The following is a 24542-nucleotide window of genomic DNA, read 5'->3' as shown; positions in this document are numbered from 1 at the left end:
AGATCACAAATTAACAGTCCAATTACAGGTCTAAAGGAACTAGAAAAGGAAGAATAAACCAAAACCAAAGTCAGCAGAAGAAAAGAAATACCTAAGGTCAGAGCATAACTAAATGAAATAGAAAACAAACAAACAAACAAAAAATACAAAGGATCAACAAAACAAAGAGTTGGTCTTTTGAAAAGCTAAACAAAATTGATAGACCTCTTGCTGGATTAAGCAGAAATAGAAGAGAAAGGACTAAAATAAGCTCAAGCAGAAATGAAAATTGAGATACTACAACTGATACCACAGAAATACAAAATGTCATCTCAGGACTAAATGGCAGTAAACATGACACCAAAGTTTACACATAAGACATGGTTATAGATCAAACAGTGATATGAGGATGGCAGCTTGGATCTTTGATTTCCCAGCAAGTTATTTCTCATACGGGATAATTGAGCACTGTACAGAGAATACATAGGTTTCGTAGGTGAGTGGAAATATATAAATTCCATAGCAGAAAACACAGAGGTTTAATTAACTTACCCAAAGTCACATAGACAACTAGTTAAGTTCATAGTTGGATCACATTGACTACTCTCTCCACTTTGTATTGAGTGGATATGCTAAAAAACTAGCCTTCACAGAAAAAGCAGATAAATTTGTCATTGGGTGGTGGGTAGGGCCAGCAGCAGGTAAAGAAAAATGGTTCCTCTGAGAAAACTGTTCCACTGGCATGTTGGGTCCTATATGACCCAAGTTCAGTGACTTCAGATCAACATACGTACATTTTGTATGCATTATGCATCAGGTACTGTGCTTAGTGCTGTGGTTACCAGGGAGGATCAGATTCAGCCCTACTCTGAGGAAGAGAGGCCAGAGAGAAAAATAGATACAAAGCAAACTATGGAACCATATAACATGACCTTATTTTTACAAGACCTCACCAGACTATGGGCTCAATTGAAATCCCATATTGTAATAATGCAGCTTCCTGAACATCTTTAGCCCTCTCTCCCCCACCTCTAGGAGGCAGGGTCCCATGATGGTAAATCACAGATGTTTCCAAATAAATTCACTCCCACAGCTCTGCCAAGCACTGTGATTCTCTTCCAAGTACCCTTCCAGAAACCTGCCACCCACGCAGCACCAACACTATAAAGTGTGGTAGCATGCCTCCCCCTCCTTCCTGTTACTTGCTAGGAACAAGGTCCAAAAAGGGTGTTTGTGGAGTCTCCATGGATCTTGCTTTCATGTCTCCTTGCCCTCATTATCTACAAGAGTCCAGTCCTAGTGTTAGCCATCATGTCAGCCTGGAAAATTTCAGGCAGAAAGACTGAGCACATGAGAAGTACACTTGATGGAAAGATATGATTAAGGGAGATAGGATGAAGGAAGTCTTCTGTCTTAAGAGAACTGAGTTAGTGGTGCAGACAAAGATACCTTCAGAGGTAAAGGAAATTGAAAAGTTTTCGTGTCTCAGTTAAGCCAAAGAATTTGTCATTTGCTGCTAATTAGAAGTAGATCAGCTAATTAGAGGACAACGATGGGAAATTTATAATACCCTCATTAGAAATAAAAAAAAAAAAACTCTGTAACACAGCAGCTAAGAGCGTAGATTCTGGAGCTACAACTTACAGGTTCAAACTTCAGTGCTTTCATTTACAAACTGTGTGACCTTGAACATATTATTTAACCCCTACGTGCCTCAATTTCCTTATTTAACCCCTACGTGCTTCAATTTCCTTATCTTTAAATGGATTCATTTTAGCTCATAGGATGAATGCTATTTAATATTTTAATGCACTTGGAATAATGCTCGATTTATAATAATGCTATATAAATGTTTATTAAATAAAGTAAATAATTATTTCATTGTATAGGCATGCCTCAAATATATTGCAAGTTCAATTCCAGATGACCACAATAAAGCAAATATCACAATAAAGCAAGTCACACAAATTTTTCAGTTTTCCACTACCACATAACAGTTATTTTATACTATACTGTAGTCTATTAAGTGTGTAATAGAATTATTTCTTAAAAAACAGTGTACATGTCTTAATTTAAAAATAAATTTTTGCTAAAAAATGCTAATGATCACCTGAGCCTTCAGTGAGTCATGATCTTTTTGCTGCTGGAGGGAATTGCCTCAATATTAATGGCTGCTGACTAATCAGCCTCAGGTTGAGGTGGCTACAGCAATTTCTTAAAATAAGACAACAAAGTAATCTGACACCTTGATTGACTCTTCTTTTAACAAAAGATTTCTCTGTAGCATGTGATGCCATTTGATAGCTTTTTATTCACAGTAGGACTTTTCAAAATTGGAGTCAATCCACTTAAACCCTGTCACTGCTTTATCAACTAAGTCTATGTAGTATTCTAAATCCTTTGTTGTCATTTCAACAACGTTCACAGCCTTTACACCAGGAATAGATTCCATCTCAAGAAACCAATTTCTTTGGCCATCCATAAGACGCAACTCCTCATCTGTTCAAGTTTGATCATGAGATTGCAGCAATTCAGTCACATCTTCAGATTCCACTTCTGATTCTAGGTTTTCTTGCTATTTTCAGTGCATCTGGAGTTACTTCCTCCAGTCTTGAACCCCCAAAAGTCATCCATAACAGTGAGAATCAACTTCTTCCAAACTTCTGTTAGTGTTGACATTTTGACCTCCTTCCATGAATCATAAAGGTTTTTAATGGCATCTAGAAAGGTGACTTCTTTGAAGAAGGTTTTCAATTTATTTTGCCCACATCCATCAGAGGGGTCACTATCCATGGTACCTATGGATTTACAAAATGTATCTTTTAAATAATAAGAATTCAAAGTCAGAATTAGTCCTTGATCCATGGGCTGCAGAATGGATGTTGTATTAAGACGCATGAAAACAACATTAATCTCCTTGTGCAACTCCATCATGCTCCTGGGGGGCCAGGTGCATTGTCAATGAGCAGTTATTTTGAAAGGAATCTTTTTTTTCTGAGTGGTAGGTCTCAACAGTGGGCTTAAAATATTCAGTAAACCATGATGCAAACAGATGTGCTGTTGTTCAGGCTTTTTCATTTATAGAGCACAGCAGAGTAGATTTAGTATAATTCTTAAGAGCCCTGGGATTTTCAGTATGGTAAATGAGCTTTGGCTTCAACTTAAAGTCAGCAACTGCATTAGGCCCTAACAAGAGAGTCAACCTGTCCTTTGAAGCTTTGAAGCCAGGCATTAACTTCTCCTTTCTAACTATGAAAGTGCTAAGTGGCACCTTCTTCCAGTAGAAGGCCATTTTATCTCCACTGAAAATCTGTGTAGCCACCTTCATCAGTGATCTTAGCTAGATCTTCTGGATAACTTGTTGCTTCACTTTGTACTTTTTATGTTATGAAGACTTCTTTTTTTTAAACCTCATGAACTAACCTCTGCTAACTTCCAACTTTTCTTCTGCAGCTTCCTCAACTCTCTCAGCCTTCATAGAATTGAAGATTGTCAGGGCCTTCCTCTGAATTAGGCTTTGGTTTAAGGAATGTTGTGGCTGGTTGCGTCTTCTTTCTGTACCGCTAAAACTTCCTCCACATCAGCAATAGGCTGTTTTGCCTTCTCTTTCATATGTTCACTGGAGTAGCACTTTTAATTTCCTTCAAGAACTTTTCCTTTGCATGCACAACTTGGCTAACTGATGCAAGAAACCTAGCTTTCGGCCTATCTCAGCTTTCAATATGCCTTCCTCACTAAGCTTAATTATTTCTAGATTTTGATTTAAAAGGAAAGACATATGACTCCTTCTTTCACTTGAACACTTAGAACCCATTTCAGCCTTATTAATTGGCCTAAATTCAATACTGTTGTATCTCAGGGAATAGGGAGGCCAAAGGAAAGGGGGGGGCGGGGGAACAGTCAGTGAAGCAGTCAGAATACACTCAACATTTATTGATTGTTTGCTGTCTTCTGTGGGTGTGGTTTGTATTTAAAATTATTTGCCTGAAAACTAATTTCTTTTATGCATTATTTTGTTACAAAAATTTTCCTTTGTTTTCCTTTCTTACTTTTTTACCTTATATTAAAAGATACCTTAAATTGTATTTTAGATTGAGACTACAAGCGTAATAAAATTAATACAGATTCTAGATTTTAGAGCTCATCAAATTTCTCTATGGCATTAGGCCTATGAGCTTTGTAATAATTTAGTTTGCTATTTGTATCAAGTAGTACAAAACATCCAAACCACCTCTATTAGTGATTTTTCTCTTCTCCATGAGATGATGTGGATTGTGGTGCCACTTGGAGTATTTTATGTATCATCTCCTGGAAAAATTCCAAGATGTTTAGTGAAATTGTTTTTCTTATCAGGAACAACTCCAGGAATGTATTGTCTCTATTGCAAGAGTGCAAAACAAAGCATTTTTTTTTTCATCATCATGATCACTTATTCAATTAAATTCCCCTCAATCTTTAAATTGAAAGTGCTCTCATGGAAGCTATTCATAAGAAATAGATACAAAATTAAAGAAGAGCTAGTAATTCTTTTTTTAATCATTAAGCCTAGATTGCATGTATTTGTCAATTCCCTCTATTTTTATATTGGTTGAATTTCTAAAATTTTATTCATCTGGGTTATCTCCAAATTGAAAGTTTGCTTGGGGTAAGAAGTTAACTTGACTTTTCTGCTTTCCCTATAGGAAATTTTAAAGATGGGGAAGCTGTGTTTGACAAAGATGTGTAAGGACAGTTAGAGGGAGAAGTGACATACATAAAACCTCAGAAACCATACAGAAAAAAGGCATATATAAGAATGAGAAGTGGGTGCTCTTGACCAAAGGAAATTAGATAAGCCGAAGCAAGGGACACTTACATGGTATGCTACTAGGCAAAGAAATGTGAAACCAAAGAGGTATTGATCTGCGACTCAGCTCAATGGATCACACTACAAGCTTTTTACACTTAGAGTGATGAGAATATTTACAACTTTGGCTCAGACGGTGCTTCTGAAATCTAAATCTTTTGCATCTCTATTAATCTACTCTCTCTTCATATTTTTTTAATAAAAGCCAGGATAGTTATGAACTTCATTGGATTAAACATAATACAGTATAAATATTTCAACATTCATAAATGTTATAAATCTCAGTTAAAATGCACTGCCAGGATAATTACATGTCACAAAACTGTACTAACCATATATTAATAGAAACTATAGCATTTAGAAAATAAGAAATCTACACACTTATGGTTAACTTAAGGCAATTTTATAAAAAAGAAACCCTCACTTTAACACGTCTTAAAGAAGAATGGCAGGGAGACACGTAACCTTTTCCTAAGGAAAACTTACCTTCAGCTTCATTTACGACCTAATGGGAGTGAATTTCCACATGCCAATATCATCCTAAGTGCTTTTTGTTCAAATCTGGAAAAGTAATCTGCTTATTACCTAATTGAGTTTTTCCGTATGGCCTTTCATCTTGGAAAACCTTACTTTCTCAAAATATGTATGGGTCTGAGTTTAGATGTTAGGGAGGAAAAGATCAGGAATCAATATTTTTAAATCCTGAGTTTTGATTAGCTGCTCAGTGGATTGGGTACAAACGATCCCAAAAACTGTTAAAAACAAATAAACTGAGCAAATACTAAGTATTGGAAGTGAAAAGTAAAATTCAATAATCTGGTATTTGTAAACTAAACATGTTTTAGAGGAAATATTCTTGGAACTCACATTCACCATCAAAGTGGATTGATCCAATTTAGATCTATGAACTAATAGCTTATAAAATAAAGGACATTTCCTACTAAAATCTTAAAGGACATGCCAACCATGAAGTTGACCTTTTCAACTTTCTTAATGCCCTTGTTCTAAGTGAATGCTTAAATGCTACTAAAAAATATACAGAAAAGTCAGTGGTATTCTGATTTTTAAAAATCTGCTCTCGAGGAAAAAAACACACACAAAAAGAAAGGGTGCTGAATTTGTAGCATTTGCCAATTTCCCTGGCATGAATACTTCTACCATGGCCAATTTCAAGCTACCAGTGTGAATTCACTGAATGCGGAGTCGGGAAGAGATGTGCATAATCAGCTCTCGCGAGCCAGGGCTGTCCTGCTCCAGCACATCACTGACAAGCCCCATCATCATGTTCAGATAGGTTAAAACTGGATGTCAAGTCAAAAAACAGCAACCTTGCTGGATACAAATTCAAATTTGTGTAATTATAATTGTCATTATGTGAATTTGAATTTTTTTTAATAAAAGGGACTTTTGGCTGTTTGAACATTTACAGGCACAAGCCAGGAGACTGTGAAATCTGGAGAATATGCCGTGAGCCCCACTGCACATGAATTGGATGGTGTAGTCAGAAGTAAAATCACAGCTCTTGGAAATCTCTGCTATCTTGTGATGGTTGGTCATATGTTCCCTTGACAACTGCTCTGGTTAATCAAGGGTGTAAGTGAAGCTCCTGCTTCAGTGGTCCTCAGGAATCATTGCAGATTCTTTTTATAATATCAGGGCTTCAAAGGAAAATGCCTTGGTTGTCTCTTTAATTTATTACTAAGTATATTTGGGCTGTTTTGTCAGTCAAAGGGAAGACTAAAATAATCTAAAACCAATGACCATCGCATGACTATCATCTAAAGACAGAAAGTCCCCACAACAATCACTTATTAGAGGTCACAGAGCTCTCTTTCAAGCTGTTTCTATGGCTAGGCTGGCCAACTCCGTGACTCTCTAAACAGAAAGGGATGCTTCAAGGATGCTTTTTAAAAGCAATGTGTTTACGTTGCTTCTGTTTGACAAGGAGCCTGACACTGTGGCTTTTGTGCCTTATCCTTTTTTTACACTGTTTTAACATTTAGATTGTGCTGAGTTGCACTGACAACCTCAAGAAATATGTGTTGATAGGGTTGTAGGAAAACCATTATACTCTTAAACAGCGTTTTCTTGAATTTGCTCACACAGCCATGGCAATTGCATTGGCTAAGTGAACCGGTAAGGAAAGCTGTATGTCTCTGGATAGTTTTATCCGTATTGCCTGATGTCTAATCTTTGAAATATATTTTTCCACGTTTTCCTGTTACAAACAGAGAGCTAAAACAATCACACTATCAATTAGATCCTAAGTTAGTCTTTGTGGGCACCAGATGCCTTTCGGTGGAATCCATCTCTGCCATGTACCTTTACTGCCATCTGCTGATACTGAGTCTCTGGGCTCTGAGTCTTCCATTCTAGCTATTCTCATGCAGAGCTGTCATAATTCAGCTAAAACTTTTTCCTGAACATCAGATCATAGTTGCTAACAACTGCACTTACCCTCTCTCAATCCGAAATCTAGCCTACAAAGATTCTTTCAAATAAAAGTTCTGAGCTAATGTTTAATTCACGTTATCCATGTTATCAGAGCAATAGACTTTCATTCCATAAACATTAAGACTAGTTTTAGTCAGAAATTCAATCATTACTAATCTGGAAATTCATTTGTCTGCTATCTATGTTGCAAGTTATGCATACATAGAACTGGTTTTTGCATTATTTTCCAAGTCTAGCTCAGGTAAAAGAAAGAAAGAAAGAAAAAAAGAGAGGGAGGGAGGAACTTTTTAGCAATGTTAATTCATACCCCAAATCTAAAATAAACAAGCTAGCATCATTGCTAGTTAATAGCCAAGAACAGAGACAAGAGAAAAGGACATGTTTTGCACCTGTGAAAGCATTCAGTATCATCATCAATTTTGCAATATTCCCTAGAAGCAGTTGGTGTTGTTCAGTTTTGTTACTGTTATATAATGACTTCATGCTACAGCTATACATGAACTATGTTTTGTGTACCTTCAGCACAGCAATGCTATAGTCCTTTAAAGCATTTCATCTCATTATGGTTTAATGCCAGTGACTCATATAACTCCCAGATTTGACAAATCAAACATAGGTATCTTAGAAAAAAATCCATACTTCCTATTTCTCTCCCGAAAGAAAACAAACCACTTCACTTACATGCTTTTGAAATATGCTACTGGGGAAAAAAATGTGAGACAGATGCATTCAGATGCCTTTAGCACAAAACAAACCTGAGATTAAAAAAGCCAGAGAAATTAGTCCTTCTAAGTTTAAAGCCTGCAAAATCATAAAGTTACCTCTAAATGGCTGCACTTTTCTTCTTTCTGCCTCTCACAAATTAAAGATAATTTTCTATTTATATGACCTTTCAAAGGCAGTTACTTAGTTTGATCCTTATTTTTGTCTTTACTAAAAAAGAAGAAAAAGAAAATGTGGGAGTTCTGGTCAAGATGACTCTCTAACTTAACGCTTTGACACTCCTCCTCAGTGTCAAACACACAGCAATGACAGAGAAAATTAAAACTAGACAACTGCAAACATAAAGGCAAGTTCAAAAACAAGATAAACATATTCCTAAACAAGAAATACACAAAAATGCAAAGCAGTAAAAGAGCTAATACTGTAGGCTTGCCAAGATATAGGTCTAGAAATAGAAAAGCTCAGCTTCTACAAGGTGAAGGGAACTAAAACTATTTGCTCAAGAAGACTTGTGAAATGTTTGATATAGATATAGATATATAAAGGTAGATAAAATATACAGGGGGAAATATAGAGAGAGAGAAAAGGAGAGAGAGAGACTGCTATCTGCGATTCCAACTTTTAGGAAGCTGCCATCCCAGTAACACAACACAATGCAGTCAAAGTATCATGACCTGAACTCCACCAAGCAGTCTCTGTTGGCTCTGTAAATGAAACTGTGGATACCTTCAATATCACCATAGGACAGAACTACCGAATATCCATTATCCAAAATTCTGGTTTAGGTGTGAGAGGATCAGGTTGGATTCTCATTTGTCAGGCAGGGTTGGGCAAAGCAGAAGAGGACAGGAGAAGGAGAGTGGGAATGGGCAAAAAGAGAGAAAAACAAAAATACATCCCATTCAAAATAAGCTTGGACAGCACAATATCAGAACACAAGAACACGTGATGATATTGAGAAAGGAACCAAGAAAATCAACAAATGAAATATGAATCACTTTAGATAAAATAATTTCTATGGCAGAGTCAGACAAAAACTCTAAAATAAGTATTCTTATAATGCTAGAAAGTATAAACAAAGAAGTAATTTTCATTTAAAAGGGAAATTATAAAAATATAACAGGCAAAAATTAAACACAAAAAAATTTTGGAAAAAAACTCAAGATCTTGGTAATAAAAAAAAGTTATAGAAATTTAAAACTCAAGAGATGGGATAAACTATAGTTTGAAAACAGTTAAAGGAAAAATTGGTGCCTAAGAAGAATATAGGACAGAGAAATTAAGAATTTTTTTTAAAAGAATGAAAGCAAGATTAAGAAATTTAGAGGACAGTTTAAAGAGGCTTCCAAAAACTATCTAGTGTAAGTTCTACAAATAGAGATTTCAGGGAATACCAAAAAGCAATATTTAAGATGATTCAGGTGAGAATTTTCCAAAATTGAAAGAATTTAATGTAATTCTTAAGATCAAAAGTGCACTCAGAGTATTGAGAAGAATAAATGGTGATTAATACGGATAAAGATAGTATCTTAAAGCTGCCAGAGAAACAAGGTAAAGTGGCAAAGGAACAGCTTTTAAATTGAACTGATAACAACTTCACATCTGCAATAGATTGCAAAAAATAATCAGGTACTATTTAAAGTTCTAAAAAGAAATTCAAAATTTTACGCATAAACCATTATTCAGTGGTGATATGAAATGTGATATGAGTTTACAATCCAGATACACGAATTATTTAAAATCTATTTGGCAAGAAGATAGATAAATAGATGTACCTGGAAGGAAGGCATGGAATCCAGGAAACAACAAAAAAATGTTAGAAAGTTATTAAATCCTTGATTATTTTTATAAAAATTGAATTTTTATCTTAAGAGGTGAAATTGGAAAATATGTTGAATGTCCAAAATTTAGAAAATACAAATAAGCAAAAGACACAACTTAAAAATCATCTTCATTCCCAGCATGCAGAGATAGCCACTGTTAATGTAGTTCTGGTATTATCTCTATGCATATTTCCATAAAAATAATATCATATGATTCAAATTGTCTTTATCTCTTTTGCTATCTCACACAAACATCTTTTCATGTCACTAATTTTTATTCTATAACTCTTGTTAGAGCTGGGTAGGGCCGGGTGCGATGGCTCACACCTGTAATCCTAGCACTCTGGGAGGCCTATGCAGGAGGATTGCTTGAGCTCAGGAGTTCGAGACCAGCCTGAACAAGAGCGAGACCCCATCTCTACTTAAAATAGAAAAAAAATACTAAAAATAGAAACAAAAATATTAGCTGGGCATGGTGGCTTGCGCCTGTAGTCCCAGCTACTCAGGAGGCTGAGGCAGAAGGATCACTTGAGCCTAGGAGTTAGAGGTTGCTATGAGCTAGGCTGACGCCATGGCACTCTAGCCTGGATGACAAAGTGAGACTCTGTCTCAAAAAAAAAAAGCAACAACAACAAAAAAAACTGGATAGCATTGTTACCTTAAAATAATTAACTAATTAACCAATTCACTCTTCACTTTTTTACATTTTTACACCCTTTTCCTTGGTTTTGAATACCCTGAACTTCCAGTTTGAGCAGCATCTTCTAAAATTTACAAATAAATTGTCTTTTCCAAATCAAAATGTTTCTCCCTATATTTCTTACCATACCTAAATATTATAAATCTAAAGTACAAGAATGTTAAGAGCACTGAAAAAAATGTCTGTTTCAGTAAGTTTTAGGTTTTAAAATAATTCAACTTGAGTATTTGATTTTGGATTTCATTATGAGCAACATTAGTAGAAGTAAATGAACACTTCAACTTGACTGTGCAATTTATTTTCATAGAAATCTCTTTAGAGATCCCTGTCTAGTCAGCAAATAATTGCTTTAACTCGGATTTTAATATTAGCACTGAATGATTTATGTACATTAAATAATGTGATTCTCACTAACCATTTAAGAACTTAGAATGATTATCTCCCTTCTGTGGATAATCACACTTCAGGGAAGAAAGGTTAAGTGGTTTGCCTAAGATCACTCAGCCAGTCAATGGATTGTCTCAAAATATGATCCTTCAGTCTTTAAATCATAAGACTTGGCTGGTCTCAGCAATACTTGAGAGGCATAAGGCACATGCGCTTAGACTTTTCCTCAAGTGATTTATGTGGCGTAATCTCTAATTTGTTTATAGAGTATTTTTTGTTTCTTATGACACAATTTGGTCTGTAAGCAAATATGAGACATTATAACAATGAACATGATAAGAATCAACATGTGGAAAAATCCTGGTGAACTTAAAGTATCCATTCCCAAAATAGTACACAAACTAAGCAGACAACAGGATCAACCCTTTGTTGAAGGGTCAGGGAGAGAAAAGGAGGAATAACAGCAGATAGAATAGAGTGACTTTCTTTTGCAGAACTGCAGTTCAAGGTCAGATCTGAACAAGCTCTAAATGAAACAGAGATCTTATTATTTGTTAAGGAGTGCATATGCATTCCCTAAGAGCTATTCTCCATCTCCAGTATAAAGCATGTGAACATATCAACCTGCCCATATCAACCTGTCTAATCCATGTGAACGATCCATTCACATATGATGGGGCTTCATATATCCCTACAATACACAGCTCACACCAATGGGACATTCTTAGAATTCAAGAATTTTCGATAGTGACCCTATCAGAATTAGAAGTGACCCTAGTAAAACTAGAGTGGAGGCCAAAAGAGTAGTGGAATGATTTATTGGAAGGGCCACATTGGATTTGTAGTACTAGATAAGGCGGGAGAAGGAACCAGCCCACAGCTGTGCCTTTTGAAGGGGTGAGGGAAAGAGGGGAGTTCGAGTTTGTTTTTTCCATTCCACTAAGTCTACAAAGTTATTTTAAGAGTATTAGTATTAGTGTTAGTAAATTATTTAGTATTAGTAAAAGTATTAGTAAATTATTTATGAAAAAGTAAAGTATTAGTAAATTATTTAACCAATGATTATTTAATAAAATTGACTTTTAAAAAAAATAGAGTGGCAAACTGCTCCTGGTTTGCCAGGAACTTCTCTGGTTTTAGCACTGAAAGTCAGTGCTAAAAACCCCTCGTGCACAGGAAGACTGGAAAGGTTGGCCAAAATAAAAATGAAATGTGTTCGTTGTCCAAAATTTAGAAAATACAAGTAAGTGAAAATGAGGATCAAAATCATCCATACGCTCAGCTTCCGAGATAGCCATTATTAATATTAGTGAATGTACTTCTAATATCTCCATGGAATAAACTTCATAACAAGTTACTATTGGTACATATGACAAGTGCCAGGGTAATAGCATTTGAATTGTCTTTTAAAATTCTAAATGTACTGTTTTAAAAGTATGCCAGGTTCCTTAGTATATGTACTTTTCATCTGATTGCATCATTCTCTAAACTCTGATAAATTTTCAGTGGTGTATTGACCCTTTCTGCTATTCATTCTACAAATTCCCTTAGCCTTAAACTTTTCTTTATCTCTGAGACACAGTGCCAGCCGGTATATTAGCAGCATGCTTTCTGAGTTCTGATAACTGTATCACAGTGTAATCTCACTGCTCAGGGGTGTGCAGCCTTTCACTTCTTATTCCATTTCTATTTCCCCTGTAGGCTGGGGAGGGGAAATTTCTACCTAGGGAGTTTAGCATCATTTAACATCGATGTTACTCGTCCAACAATCCCCTACATGAATGAGACCATATGTCAACCACAGTTAGCACTTAAAATTTATCAATACCTACTTATACACATAAAGCTCTTTTTGTTTTGTGGGGGGTTTAATTTTCTGAAAGCATTGCAAGTCCTGATTTAAAGTCAGGAGGAGAGAAGGAAAATAAAATGCAGCGTTAGAAAAGAAATATATCTTTTATCTATCTGAAAATGCTCACACTTGGCTGAGGCCATATTTCAGGATTATTGTGATCCAGAAAGTACCTCTCTCATTGAAGAAGTACTTACCATCCGTGTGTGAAGTTACTCTGTTCTTGCCAATAACACATTCAATAATGGCCTCTTCTGTTTTACTTCTAGCTACACAATGCCGGTTGGCAGCCCTGAGGTTGCTTGTATGATTGAGCTGACTGCAGATGGAAAACCTCCAATACAGAAGAAAGACACAGAGACTTCCCAAGCCTCCCAGGTAGGTATGCAAATATCCAGTTCCAGACACTAATTGTGCCCTCAGTATTTCAAATAAGTATCTGTTTTTAAGTTAGTAAGCATTAATATTTCTTAATTGAACAGACTCCTTGTAAAAACTCTCAACAATGCACCAGAAAATTCATACTTTAAGTATAATTAAATGTATTTAATGTTGCCTGTCACTATAAAAGTTTTATTAAATTTAACAGTAAATTGATTTTCCTGACACACTGTGGCTTCAGTCTAGTGTGCTTGATTAAAAAAAGAGAGAAAAGCTCAGGGATGGAGAAAGATTAACAAGATATGACAGTTTTTAAAAACTTGTATTTTTATAGGATATGGTAGTACTTGTGCTGTGCTGTTAAAAGGTCCATTCTTAGTTTTCCGGATTTGCGTGGGCCAGAAAATTTTTCTTAGAAACATCAAATGAGGCTAAATTGAAAGAAGAGATGATATCTGTCCCTCCAGAGACTAGGCAATTTGCTGAATTCTTTCAATTTTAATGATGTGGTTGGCTATATGCTTCTTAGGATAACTTCATTGCAATCTTTTAAAATAAAGAATTCCTGGTTCATTTGATCATCATGGAGAGTTAATATGTATAATTAGAGCGCTAAAGTGCTAATTTTGGTACACATTAAAGCTGTCAGTATGCACTGCCCTAATGAATTGGAAATTTCATTTTATTTCCATTTCTTCTATACATCCTCTTGTTAAATATATATAGGCATCAAAAAGTGAATAATAGCATATAACATTTGCATAAGTACAATCTATTAATATTTTCTGAATTATGGCCATATACATTATTTCATTTGATATTCACAAGAACCCTGCAAGTAAGAATGATTACTCCCTTTCTATGGCTGAGGAAACTGAGTATCAGGCTTGTCCAAAGTTGTATAGTGGTAAGAGACTTGATCCCAGGCTTTCTGAATCCCAATCCTTTTTTGTTCCTTATAATACACTCTACTACTCTCCATTTGCCACTGCAGCAGACTCCAGACTGTTCTAGTGGATAGGAATAAAATTGTTTTCATGTTTTAAAAAGTCATGTTATAGCCAGAGAGGGTGAAATATTTAGATTCAAGACATGGAATATTCAAGTGGTAAAAGATAAATGAAACACTCGTAGTTCTGTAAAAACTGTAAAGCGTTCAGTATGATTATATCTTTATAAACTCATTATAGTCATTCATTTTATTAATATATGTTGAAAGCTCCATATTTTTAATAACATACAATATGCTACTACAACATTAATGAATCACATCTTTAATAAATAGAATTCAACAAGTGCTCAACAAATATCTTTTTGTGGTTGAAAATGATAAATGTGACATATTTATAGCCTCTCTGATAAATCAGTCACCATGCCCTTTAGGCTGACTGAATGAAATACTGACCCAACTGCCCCAAGTAATACACATGCACACACAGAGACTAACACATAGGACTAGAATTTATGATTTAAATTGCAAACAGTTTGGATAATTTTAGAGTAGTAAAGAGAGAATGCACTTAGGCTCTCTAGAGCTCCAGTGACTGTTCTTTGCTGCCACTGTGGGAGCTGTCACATGCTTGTATAACTCTCTGCCTCACCGTGCTCAGCCCAACTCCAGTGCTCTCAAGCCTGAGTGAATCATTGCTGCCTTCTAACTTGTGTTAACCCCAGAGCTCAGTTCAGTCACCTTGTGTAGGCTGCATGTGGTGAGATTCTCTCAGAGTAGACCCCAGCTGCAGTGTTATGGTATATCGTAGCCTTCTAGAGCCAATCTCTGTAACACATGCCCTCTTCTCTTCAAGCCCTAGCAGGATTTTATTTGAGCAAGGACATCTAGAAGTTGCTTCCTTTTGTGATTTACACCTTTTGCTACTTCCTTTTCCTTTGTTATTACAGTGGGAAGATGGTGGGAGTTTGTGGGATGAGGATATAAGCACTAAGGATTTTGCAAGCTGAAGCCATTTAATTTTAAAAGTCATGGACTTTGGCACAAACTATCAAAAATAGGTTCTAGTCCTGCCTGTGCTCATTATAATCCAGTAGGGATTGTTAAATTTATTCAAAGTATCATTATGTATAGAACGGTATTTTTCTGTGCATAAACCCAAAACAAAGCCAGACTAAAACCAAAAGCAATTAAATCTCAAAAGTAATGTTATAGATTGCATAAGAGAAAAACACCTATATTAACGTGGGTAGAACTATTATTATTATTTGGCAATTTTGAAAGTAAAGAGTAAAAATTTATTCTTAATACAATGATAGCTAACATATACAGCACGATGTCCCAGACACTGTTCCAAGCAGTTTTCATATTTTAACTCGTTTAATCCTACCCAAAAAATAAGGCAAGTACTATGATTATCTCCAAATACAGAAGAGGGAAATTAAGGCACAGGGAGGTTGAGTTTCCTGCCCAAGATCACACAGCTATTTGGGAATTCAAGTCCAGATATTTTCATTAGATAGTCCATGCTTTTAACCAAAACTATGTGGTCTCACAACAGTTGATATACTGTTTTCCCTTACTCATTCTATTGCAACTATTAGTAGAAAACAAATTTTAGGTGTATAATACATTATTAACAACATGCCCATTATTATAGAACAGATCTCTAGACATTTTTCATCTTACATGTCTGAACTCTATACCCATTGAATAGTAACTTTCCATTTCCCTCTTCCCCTAGCCTCTGACTACTTTTTCCTTCTGTGAGTTTACTTTATATGCCTCATATAAGTGGAATCATGCAGTATTTTACTGGCTTATTTCACTGAGCATAATGTCCTCAAGTTTCATCCATGTTTTACCATATGACAAGACTTCCTTCTTTATAAGACTAATATTCCATAATATCTATATATCACATTTTCGTTTTTTATTTGTTTTAATTTATTTTATTTTTGATTAACAATAATAATTGTTTTTAGGGAATGCAATGCAGTGTTTCAATACATGTATACACTGTGGAATGTTCAAATAAGGCTAATTAGCATACCCATCACTTCAAATATTGATCCTTTCTTTGTGGTAAAAACATTTAAAATCCTCTATTTTAGCTGTTTTGAAATATCTAATACATTATTATTAACTATAGTCATCATGCTGTGCAATAGAACACCAGAACTTACTCCTACTACCTAACTGAAACTTTGTACCCTTTGACTGATGTCTCCCCTTTCCCTGTTCACCCCTGCCCCCACCAGCCTCTCTATGGTAACCACCATGTGACTCCCTACTCCTATGAGTTTGACTTATTCAGATTCCACATATATGTGAGATCATATATGTACCACATTTTCTTTATCCATTCATTCATTGATGGACATTTATGTTGTTTCTACCTTGTGAATAACGCTGCAGTGAACATCAGAGGCCAGATATCTCTTCAAGATCCTATTTCCAGTTCTTATAGGTAAATACCCAGAAGTAGGATTACTAGGTCATATGGTAGTTCTATTTTTAATTTTTTGAGAAACTCCTATACTGTTTCCATAGTGGCTGCATCATCTTATGTTCCCACCACAGTGTACATGGATTCCAATTTCCCCACATCCTCACTACCACTTGTTATTTTTTGTTTTTGATAATAATCATCCTAACAAGTATGAAGTGATATATCCTTATGGTTTTGATTTGCATTTCCCTAGTGATTACTGATACTGAGCATCTTTTCATATATCTGTTAGCCATTTGTATGTCTTCTTAGGAAAAGATGTCTATTCAAATCTTGTGGCCATTTTTTAATCAGAGTATTTGGGTATTTTTGTTTGCTTGTTTGTTGCTATTAAGTTGTAGGAATTTCTTTTATATTTTGGACATTAACCCCTTGCCAAACATACGGTTTACAAATATTTTCTCCCATTTTGTAGGTTGCCTTTTCATTCTGTTATTATACTAAATAACATTTAATTTTCTCACACTTTAAAGTAGATGACACGGGAGAGACCAAACCATGACAAAATAAATTTGCAAGCAAAAATAATTGTTTCTTTTGCTGCACAGAAGCTATTGAGTTTGCATAGTTCCCCTTGCCTTTGTTTTTGTTGCCTGTGATTTCAGTGTTACATCCAGGAAACTATTGCCAAAACTAATTAAGTATTTTCTTTATGTCTTCTTCTAGGAGTTTTCTAGCTTTAGGTCTTGGATTTAAGTCTTTCATTAATTTTGAGTTGATTTTTTTGTACAGTGTAAGATAAAGGTCCAATTTCATTCTTTTACATGTGGATATCCAGTTTTCCCAAGACCATTTGTTGAAGAGACTATCCTTTCCCTGTATATATTTGTGGCACCCTTGTCAAAGATCATTAGCATATGTATGGGTTTGCTTTTAGCTCTCTATTTTGTTCCATTGGTTTATATGTGTCTTTATGCCAGTACCATACTATTTTGATTACTATAGCTATGCAATATACTCTGATGTCAAGAAATGGGATGCCTCCAGCTTTGTTTTTCTTTCTTAAAATTGTTTTGGCTATTTGTGGACTTTGGTGCCATATGAATTTCAGCTTTTTTTTTCCTATTTTTGAAAAAAAATATTACTTTGGAATTTTGGTAGAGATTGTATTGAAATCTGGAGATTGCTTTGGTTAGCATAGACATTTTAGAAATATTCAGTCTTCTAATCCATAAGTTTCTGTTTATTTGTGCCTTCTTTTTTCTTTCAGGAATGTTTTCTAGTTTTCAATGTATAAGTTTTTTTGTCTCCTCAGTTAAGTTTATTTTTAAGTATTTAATTCTTTTTGATGCTACAATAAATGAGATTGTTTTCTAAATTTCCCTTTTGGATAATTAGTAGTTAGTGTCTAGAAATCCAACTGATTTTTTATTATTATTTTGTATCCTGAAACTTTGCTGAAATTTTTTATTAGTTCTACAGTTGGGATGTGTGTGTGTGTGTGTGTGTGTGTGTGTGTGCGCATCCGTGTGTCTTTAGGGTTTTCTATGTATATGATCATGTCATCTGTGAATAGAAATAATTTTACTTCTTCCTTTCTGATTTGGATGCCTTTTTTTTCTTTCCTAATTGCTGTAGCCAGGACTTCTAGTACTATGCTGAATAAAAGCAATGAGTCAGTATTTTTGTCTTGTTCCTGATCTTAGAGTAAAAGCTTTCAATTTTCACCATTGAGTATGATATTTATTCAGTTGAGGTAATTTCCTTATATTCCTGATTCATTGAATATTTTTATTATGAAAGAGTCTCAAATTTTGTCATATTTTTGTGCATTTACTGAAATGATCATGTGATTTTTATCTTTCAGTCTGTTAATGTGATGCATTATTTTTTTTATTTGCACATTTTGAACTATCCTTGGATCCCAGGAATAAATCCCACTTGGCCCTAGTATACGATCCTTCTATTGTGCTGATGAATTCCGTTTCCTAGTATTTTATTGGGGATTTGCTCCTATATTCAACAGGGATGTTTGCCTGCAATTTTCTTTCCTTATGGTGTCTTTTTCTGGGTTTGGTATCAGGGTAATGCTGGACTCATAGAATGGGCTTGAAAGTATTCATTCCTCTTCAATTTTTTGGAAGAGTTTGAGAAGGATTACCATTAAATCTTCTTTAACTCTTTGGTAGAATTCTTTAGTCAAGCCTACTGGTCCTAGGCTTTTTGTGTGTGTGTGTTGAGAGGTTTTTTATTATTGATTCAATTTTCTTACTAGTTATAGTTATGTTCAGAGTTTACATTTCTTCATGATTCAGTTTGGTTGTATGTTTCTAGGGATTTATCCATTTTTTATAGGTTATCTAATATGTTGGTATATAATTGTTCATATTTTGTCTGGTGTAAGTATAGCTACCTTGGTTCTCTTTTGATTACTATTTACATGGAATATCTTTTCCCACTCTTTCATTTTCAGCTTGTGTATGTCCTTAAATCTAAAGTGAGTCTATTGTAGAAAACATATAGTTGGATCTTATTTTACTATCTATTCAGCCGCTTTATGTCTCTTAATTGGGGAGTTTAATCTATTTACATTTATAGTAATTACTGATAGGTAAGAATTTACCATTACCATTTTATTAATTATTTTTTGACTCTCTTATAGTTTTCTTGTCCCTCTTTTTATCTCTTGCTGCCTTTTGGGTTTTATTGATTTTTTTAGTGACATACTTTGATTTCTTTTTCATTTTCTTTTTTATATCTTGTATGGGTATTTTCTTTATGGTTACTATGGAGCTTACATAGAACATTTTATAGTTCTAGCAGTCTATTTAAATCTGCTAACAACTTAACTTCAGTCACATACAAAATGCTACTCTTTTACTGCTCCCACACACATACACTTTATGTTATTGGTGTCAAAAATAGCATCTTTTAATATCATGCATACATTAATGTGTTTTATGGTTATAGTTATTTTTATAGTTTTGTCTTTTAATTTCTGTACCAGAATCAAAAGTAATTTACACTCCACTGTTACAGTATTACAGTATTCTATATTTGTCTATATTATTAGTGAGCTTGCTATTATATTGTTGTCTGGTGTCCTTTTCATTTTTTTTTCACTGTTATTACTGATCTAGTATTTTATTTCAACTTGAAAAACACCCTTTAGCATTCTTATAAGGAAGGTCTAGTGATGAACTCCCTCAGCTTTTGTATATCTGGGAAAGTCTTTATGTCTTCTTCATTTTTAAAGGGCAGTTTTGCCAGCTATAATATTTTTTGTTGGCAGGTTTTGTTTTTGTTTTTAATTTTTAGCACTTTAAATATATCCTCTCACTTTCTTCTGACATGAAATGTTTCCATGGAGAAATCTACAGAGTCTTATAGGAGCTCCCATTTATATTACAAGTCACTTTTCTCTTGAAAATTTCAAAATTCTGTCTGTCTTTGACTTTTGACAACATGATTATAATGTGTCTCAGAGTAGAGTTCTTTCAGCTCATTTTAGTCGAAGTCCTTTGAGTTTCTTGATTTTTTTTTTTTTTTTTTACTCTTTCTAGAGATGAAGTCTCACTATGTTGCCTAGGCTATACTTGAACTCCTGGCTTAATATGATTCTCCCACCTCAGATTCCCAAGTCACTAGGATTGCAGTCATAAGCCACTACACCCAGCCAGCTTCTTAATTCTTGGTGTCCATTTTCTTCCACAAATTTATGGGTTTTCAGCAATTATTTCTATGCCTTTTTTCCTTTCTCTCTTTCTTCTCCTTCTATGGCTTCTAAAATGCGTATATTGATTCACTTAATGGTGTTCCATAAATTCCTTAGGCTACTTTCTTCATTGTTTTTTTCCTTTTTGCTTCTCTAACTGGATAATTTCAAATGACCTGTCTTTGAATTCACTTATGCTTTCTTCTGTCTTATCAAGTCTGCTGTTGAACTCCTCTAGTGAATTTTTAAATTCAGCTAGTATGTTTTTCAGCCCCAAAATTTCTGCTTAGTTCATTTTTATATTTTTTATTTCTTTGTGATAGTCTCATTTTATTGATGCATCAGTTTCCTGACCTCATTGAGGATCTGCAATGGTTATTTTTGAATTGTTTTTCAGGTAATTCATATACTTCTGTTGCTTTAAGTTTGTTTTCTGGGGATTTATTTTGTTCCTTTGGTTGGGCCATGTTTTCCCATTTTTCCCTTTGCTTTGTAACCTTGTGGTGGGATCCACCTATTTGAAAAAACAGCCACCTCTCCCAGTCTTTTTAGACTAGATTTTTGTACAGGGAAGGACTTTTACCAATCAGTCTGGCTAGAGATTCTGAGGGCCTCTCAAACTTTTTCTGTGGATGTGTCTTCTCTGGATTTGTGCATGCAAACTCCCAGTTAAAGTAATTTGCCAATATTGTTCAGGAGCTCATAATCTCTTGCTCCCTTGGTGTCTGTTTGTGGTACTGCAGGTTTTCTGGAGCTGCCATAAACTGCCCAGCTCTCTTTTATTCTCAGAAGCCCTCAGGTTCTAGAGTATGCCAGGTCCCATTAGAACTCCAAGTCAGGCAAGATAGAAGTCAGTCTCTCAGGCAGCCCCCTAAAAAATCAGAACATTGTATGTGTGTTCCACTCTTTTATTCTCCCCACTCCCTCCTGAGGGAGAGTCCACCAAACTATATCAGCCTCTGATGTACCCTGGCAGCCCCCTAAAAAATCAGAACATTGTATGTGTGTTCCACTCTTTTATTCTCCCCACTCCCTCCTGAGGGAGAGTCCACCAAACTATATCAGCCTCTGATGTACCCTGGGTCCACTGGAGCACAAACAAGTTGAGCAGCTCTTCTGTTCTCAGCAGGCTCCATGCATTTAGCGTATGCCAGGTCCCATCGCACTCGGGACAGGTGAAATAGAAACTAGCGAGACAGTACCCACGCCTCCCAAAAAGCTAGAACATTAGACACACACTCCAATTCTTTCCCTTCCTAGGGAGAAACTGGGAGTTGAGGGTTTTGTCTCACTCATTCCATGCTGAGCCAGAGTGAGAAACCGTGGAAAAGGAGTTCATGTTGGTCCACACTGTCACCTTTGTTCTCCACAAGCCCCAGTGTAGTGCCCTTTCCTGATTCAGACAAGACAAAAGCCAAACCTTTGGGCAGCTCTCCAAAGAGCATGCATGCTGGGCATGTTTGAGCCTTCTCTTTCCCTCACCAGGAAGAAACTGGGAGCTGGAAGTCTTTTCTCCATTGTGCCATGCTATGCTGCGGGGAGGGACTATAGTGAGTGCCATAAATTTTCCTTCCAGCTTTGATGCAGCTGGTTTCATGCTTGCCTGGCTGCAGGAACCTCTTAACTATTTTCTAGATCTCTCACAAAGTGAATTGGTTCAGATATTGTCATTGAATCTGTGTCTCCATAGGGGAAGGAAGGTCAGGCCCTCCTTATTCTGCCATCTTGCTGACCTGTGTATTATTATTTTGTACCTAATTTTTATGATTTATGTCCCCAAATCACATTTAATTTCTTTATAGATAATACCATACCCTCCTCTTGTATTTACACTTTCCTAGATCAATGTGTTCACAGGGTAGCAACTGAAGTCATTGATTGGATTTCTAAAGCTCAGTTTTTCCTTTGACAAGGTGAGAAGATATTATTTTGAGAATATTCCCTAGTCCAGAAAGCCTTAAGAATCAAATATTTTAACTGTGAAGTGTGGGACCAATGAGAACTTCACTGATATTTATCAAAGTTCAAAAAATAACCTTATGTGAACCACTTTGATTTCCTAATTCAATAACTTTCATGTAAGCACTGTCCTGTGCTCTATGCCGTATATATTAAATATAAAGAAGTATAATAGAATAATAATGTGATATTTCTTCTGGATGGTATTTAGTGAGGATTGCTCACATGCTGAATCTGGCAAAATAGCAAGGTTTTAAGGCACCATAAAGTACGAAAAGAGGCCTTAAATACAAGTAGGAGGCTGCAGAAAAGCAGGATTGAGTTTCATGAAACAGGTCATTTGTAACAAACTTGTATGAAACCTCCTGTTTTCAAGTCACTGCTATGGGCGCTTAGAGAATCCAAAGATGATCAGGATGGAGGTCCTGTCCTAAAAATAAATACAAATAAATATAGAATACACTATATGTTTACAGGTTATCATACTTTACAGAGAAGCAAGAAAGAGATCTTTTAAATGCAAAAGGATGGAGATTTTGATAAATACTGCTTCCATATTTTTATCCTTTCCCTTTTAGTGTCTCTACATAGCTTTTAAGAATTCAAGCCTTGTTTACATGTGAAAAGTTACCTAAATAAATCCTTCTTCTGAAATACTTTACCCAACATCTCTTATCCATCTTTACTCCAAGACTCAATGTTTCTGGTTGTGAATTTATTTACATACAATTCAGATGATATTAAAAACAAAAATTTGGTAGTGACTCTTAAATAAAAGCCAGTTTATTTAAATAAGTTATCATATTATTAAAGGCAAGTATGTTCTGATTATTAATCTTAACCAAAAAGTACATTTACAGTTACCTACCCATATTTCATCAAAACAAAAGTCATTTAACTTTAGACAGAACTGAGGATGTAAAATAAAAGTAAACATTGAATGAAGATGTCATTCAATAAATGTATGCAGTACCCCAACACCTAAATTTAAATTAAAGCAGAACAAAAAAGAAATGGAACAGCTTCTTATCCACCCCCACCCTGCTGGTTTTTAGAAGTTTACTTCCCCTTTGCCTATCTTCCTATTTTATTCACACGTATTATAAAAGAGCAACTATATTCTTCCTTTAAAGAGAAAGTCTGAGAGGAAAGGGAGTGTTCCTTTCAGTCTTGTCAGATGTGAACTCCTTTTCCCTGAGTTACCAATTATATTTTTTATTATTTTGATGATTCCTCCTTGATTGTCCATGTCTATTCTCTGTGCTTTTAACTTGTAAGATCATATCTTGATGTCAGACTTTATTCTTCATAGTCTGATTCACAAGGAGTTATTAGAAAAGACTTATTTTAAAGACCTGTCTCCTGAGGAATAATTATACACACAGAAGTCATCTCTTGGATAATTGAAAGTCTAGGAATAGAGGAAGTCAACCATTTTAATGGTTATCTATGTGTAGTCAACGACGTTTGCTTTTTTTAGACATTTCAGGGCTCCAACTAAGCTTGGGCCTCAGATCAGAAGAAATGCAAGTGCCATTTACTTTCATTGTTTGGGTGTTTTTTAATGGTCTAATAAATCATAGACGGCTCTATAGACTTTCCCTCATATCTGCCTACTGCTGACAGAAAAGGAGAGTATTCCTCCATTCTCTATCAGTTTTGTGCTAAAACAGCACACTTGTCAAAGCAGTGAGAGGTTTGCTTTTCCAGGTGTGTGATCAATACAAAAAGATGTCAAAGATCCTTGGTGAAAGGGAGGTCATGCCTTGGATGCACAGAGTCTGAAAGTTCATGATACATCCCAGATTGTGTTAGCAGTGGGTCACTTATCTTAGCTGATGATAGAGGTCAACTAATAGTTTGTTAGAGCAATTAATATAAACTGACTTAGCATGTGAGAAAGAAGGGATGTGAAAACAAACAGAAATATTCCTACGCTGTTCGAGGGCTCTACTGATACACCTTGAAACTTTTAGCTGACCTGCTACCACACTTCCACTATACCCAAAGACAGTCACCCTCTGGGGCATTTTAAGAAATGCCCTCAGGAGCAGAGACTGAGTCTTTAAAAAATGATAAGAGCTCAAATGTAGAGTTAGTTTGACCTGTTATGGGTCAAGGAGATACTTTGATGTTCCTGGAATTGAGCATGCTTCTGTTCCTTAAAAGCACATTTGCATAAAACTAGTACATACTAGTGTAAATGTAAAGTGATATTGCTGGGCACCTCTCATGCTCTCCTCTCCCCAAGACTTGTAACTTAATTATTTAGCTCTAGTTTTTAGAATCTTGCAAGGATGGTTTTCTATTTTATTGCATCTG

At 35.3% G+C, this 24542-nt stretch overlaps 1 protein-coding gene across 1 annotated transcript in view; it reads left to right on the top strand.

Annotated features, from left to right (window-relative positions):
• Positions 1–24542, top strand: part of EYS (eyes shut homolog) — a 1451515-nt gene that overhangs the window by 1223782 nt on the left and 203191 nt on the right. Inside the window, 1 exon segment of the mRNA XM_045543805.1 lies at positions 13034–13142. Coding sequence (XP_045399761.1) covers positions 13034–13142 — 109 coding nt within the window.

The sequence above is a fragment of the Lemur catta genome, chromosome 2, assembly GCF_020740605.2.
Source record: "Lemur catta isolate mLemCat1 chromosome 2, mLemCat1.pri, whole genome shotgun sequence".
NCBI classification, from domain to species: domain Eukaryota; kingdom Metazoa; phylum Chordata; class Mammalia; order Primates; family Lemuridae; genus Lemur; species Lemur catta.
This window is presented reverse-complemented; position numbering and strand designations above follow the sequence as displayed.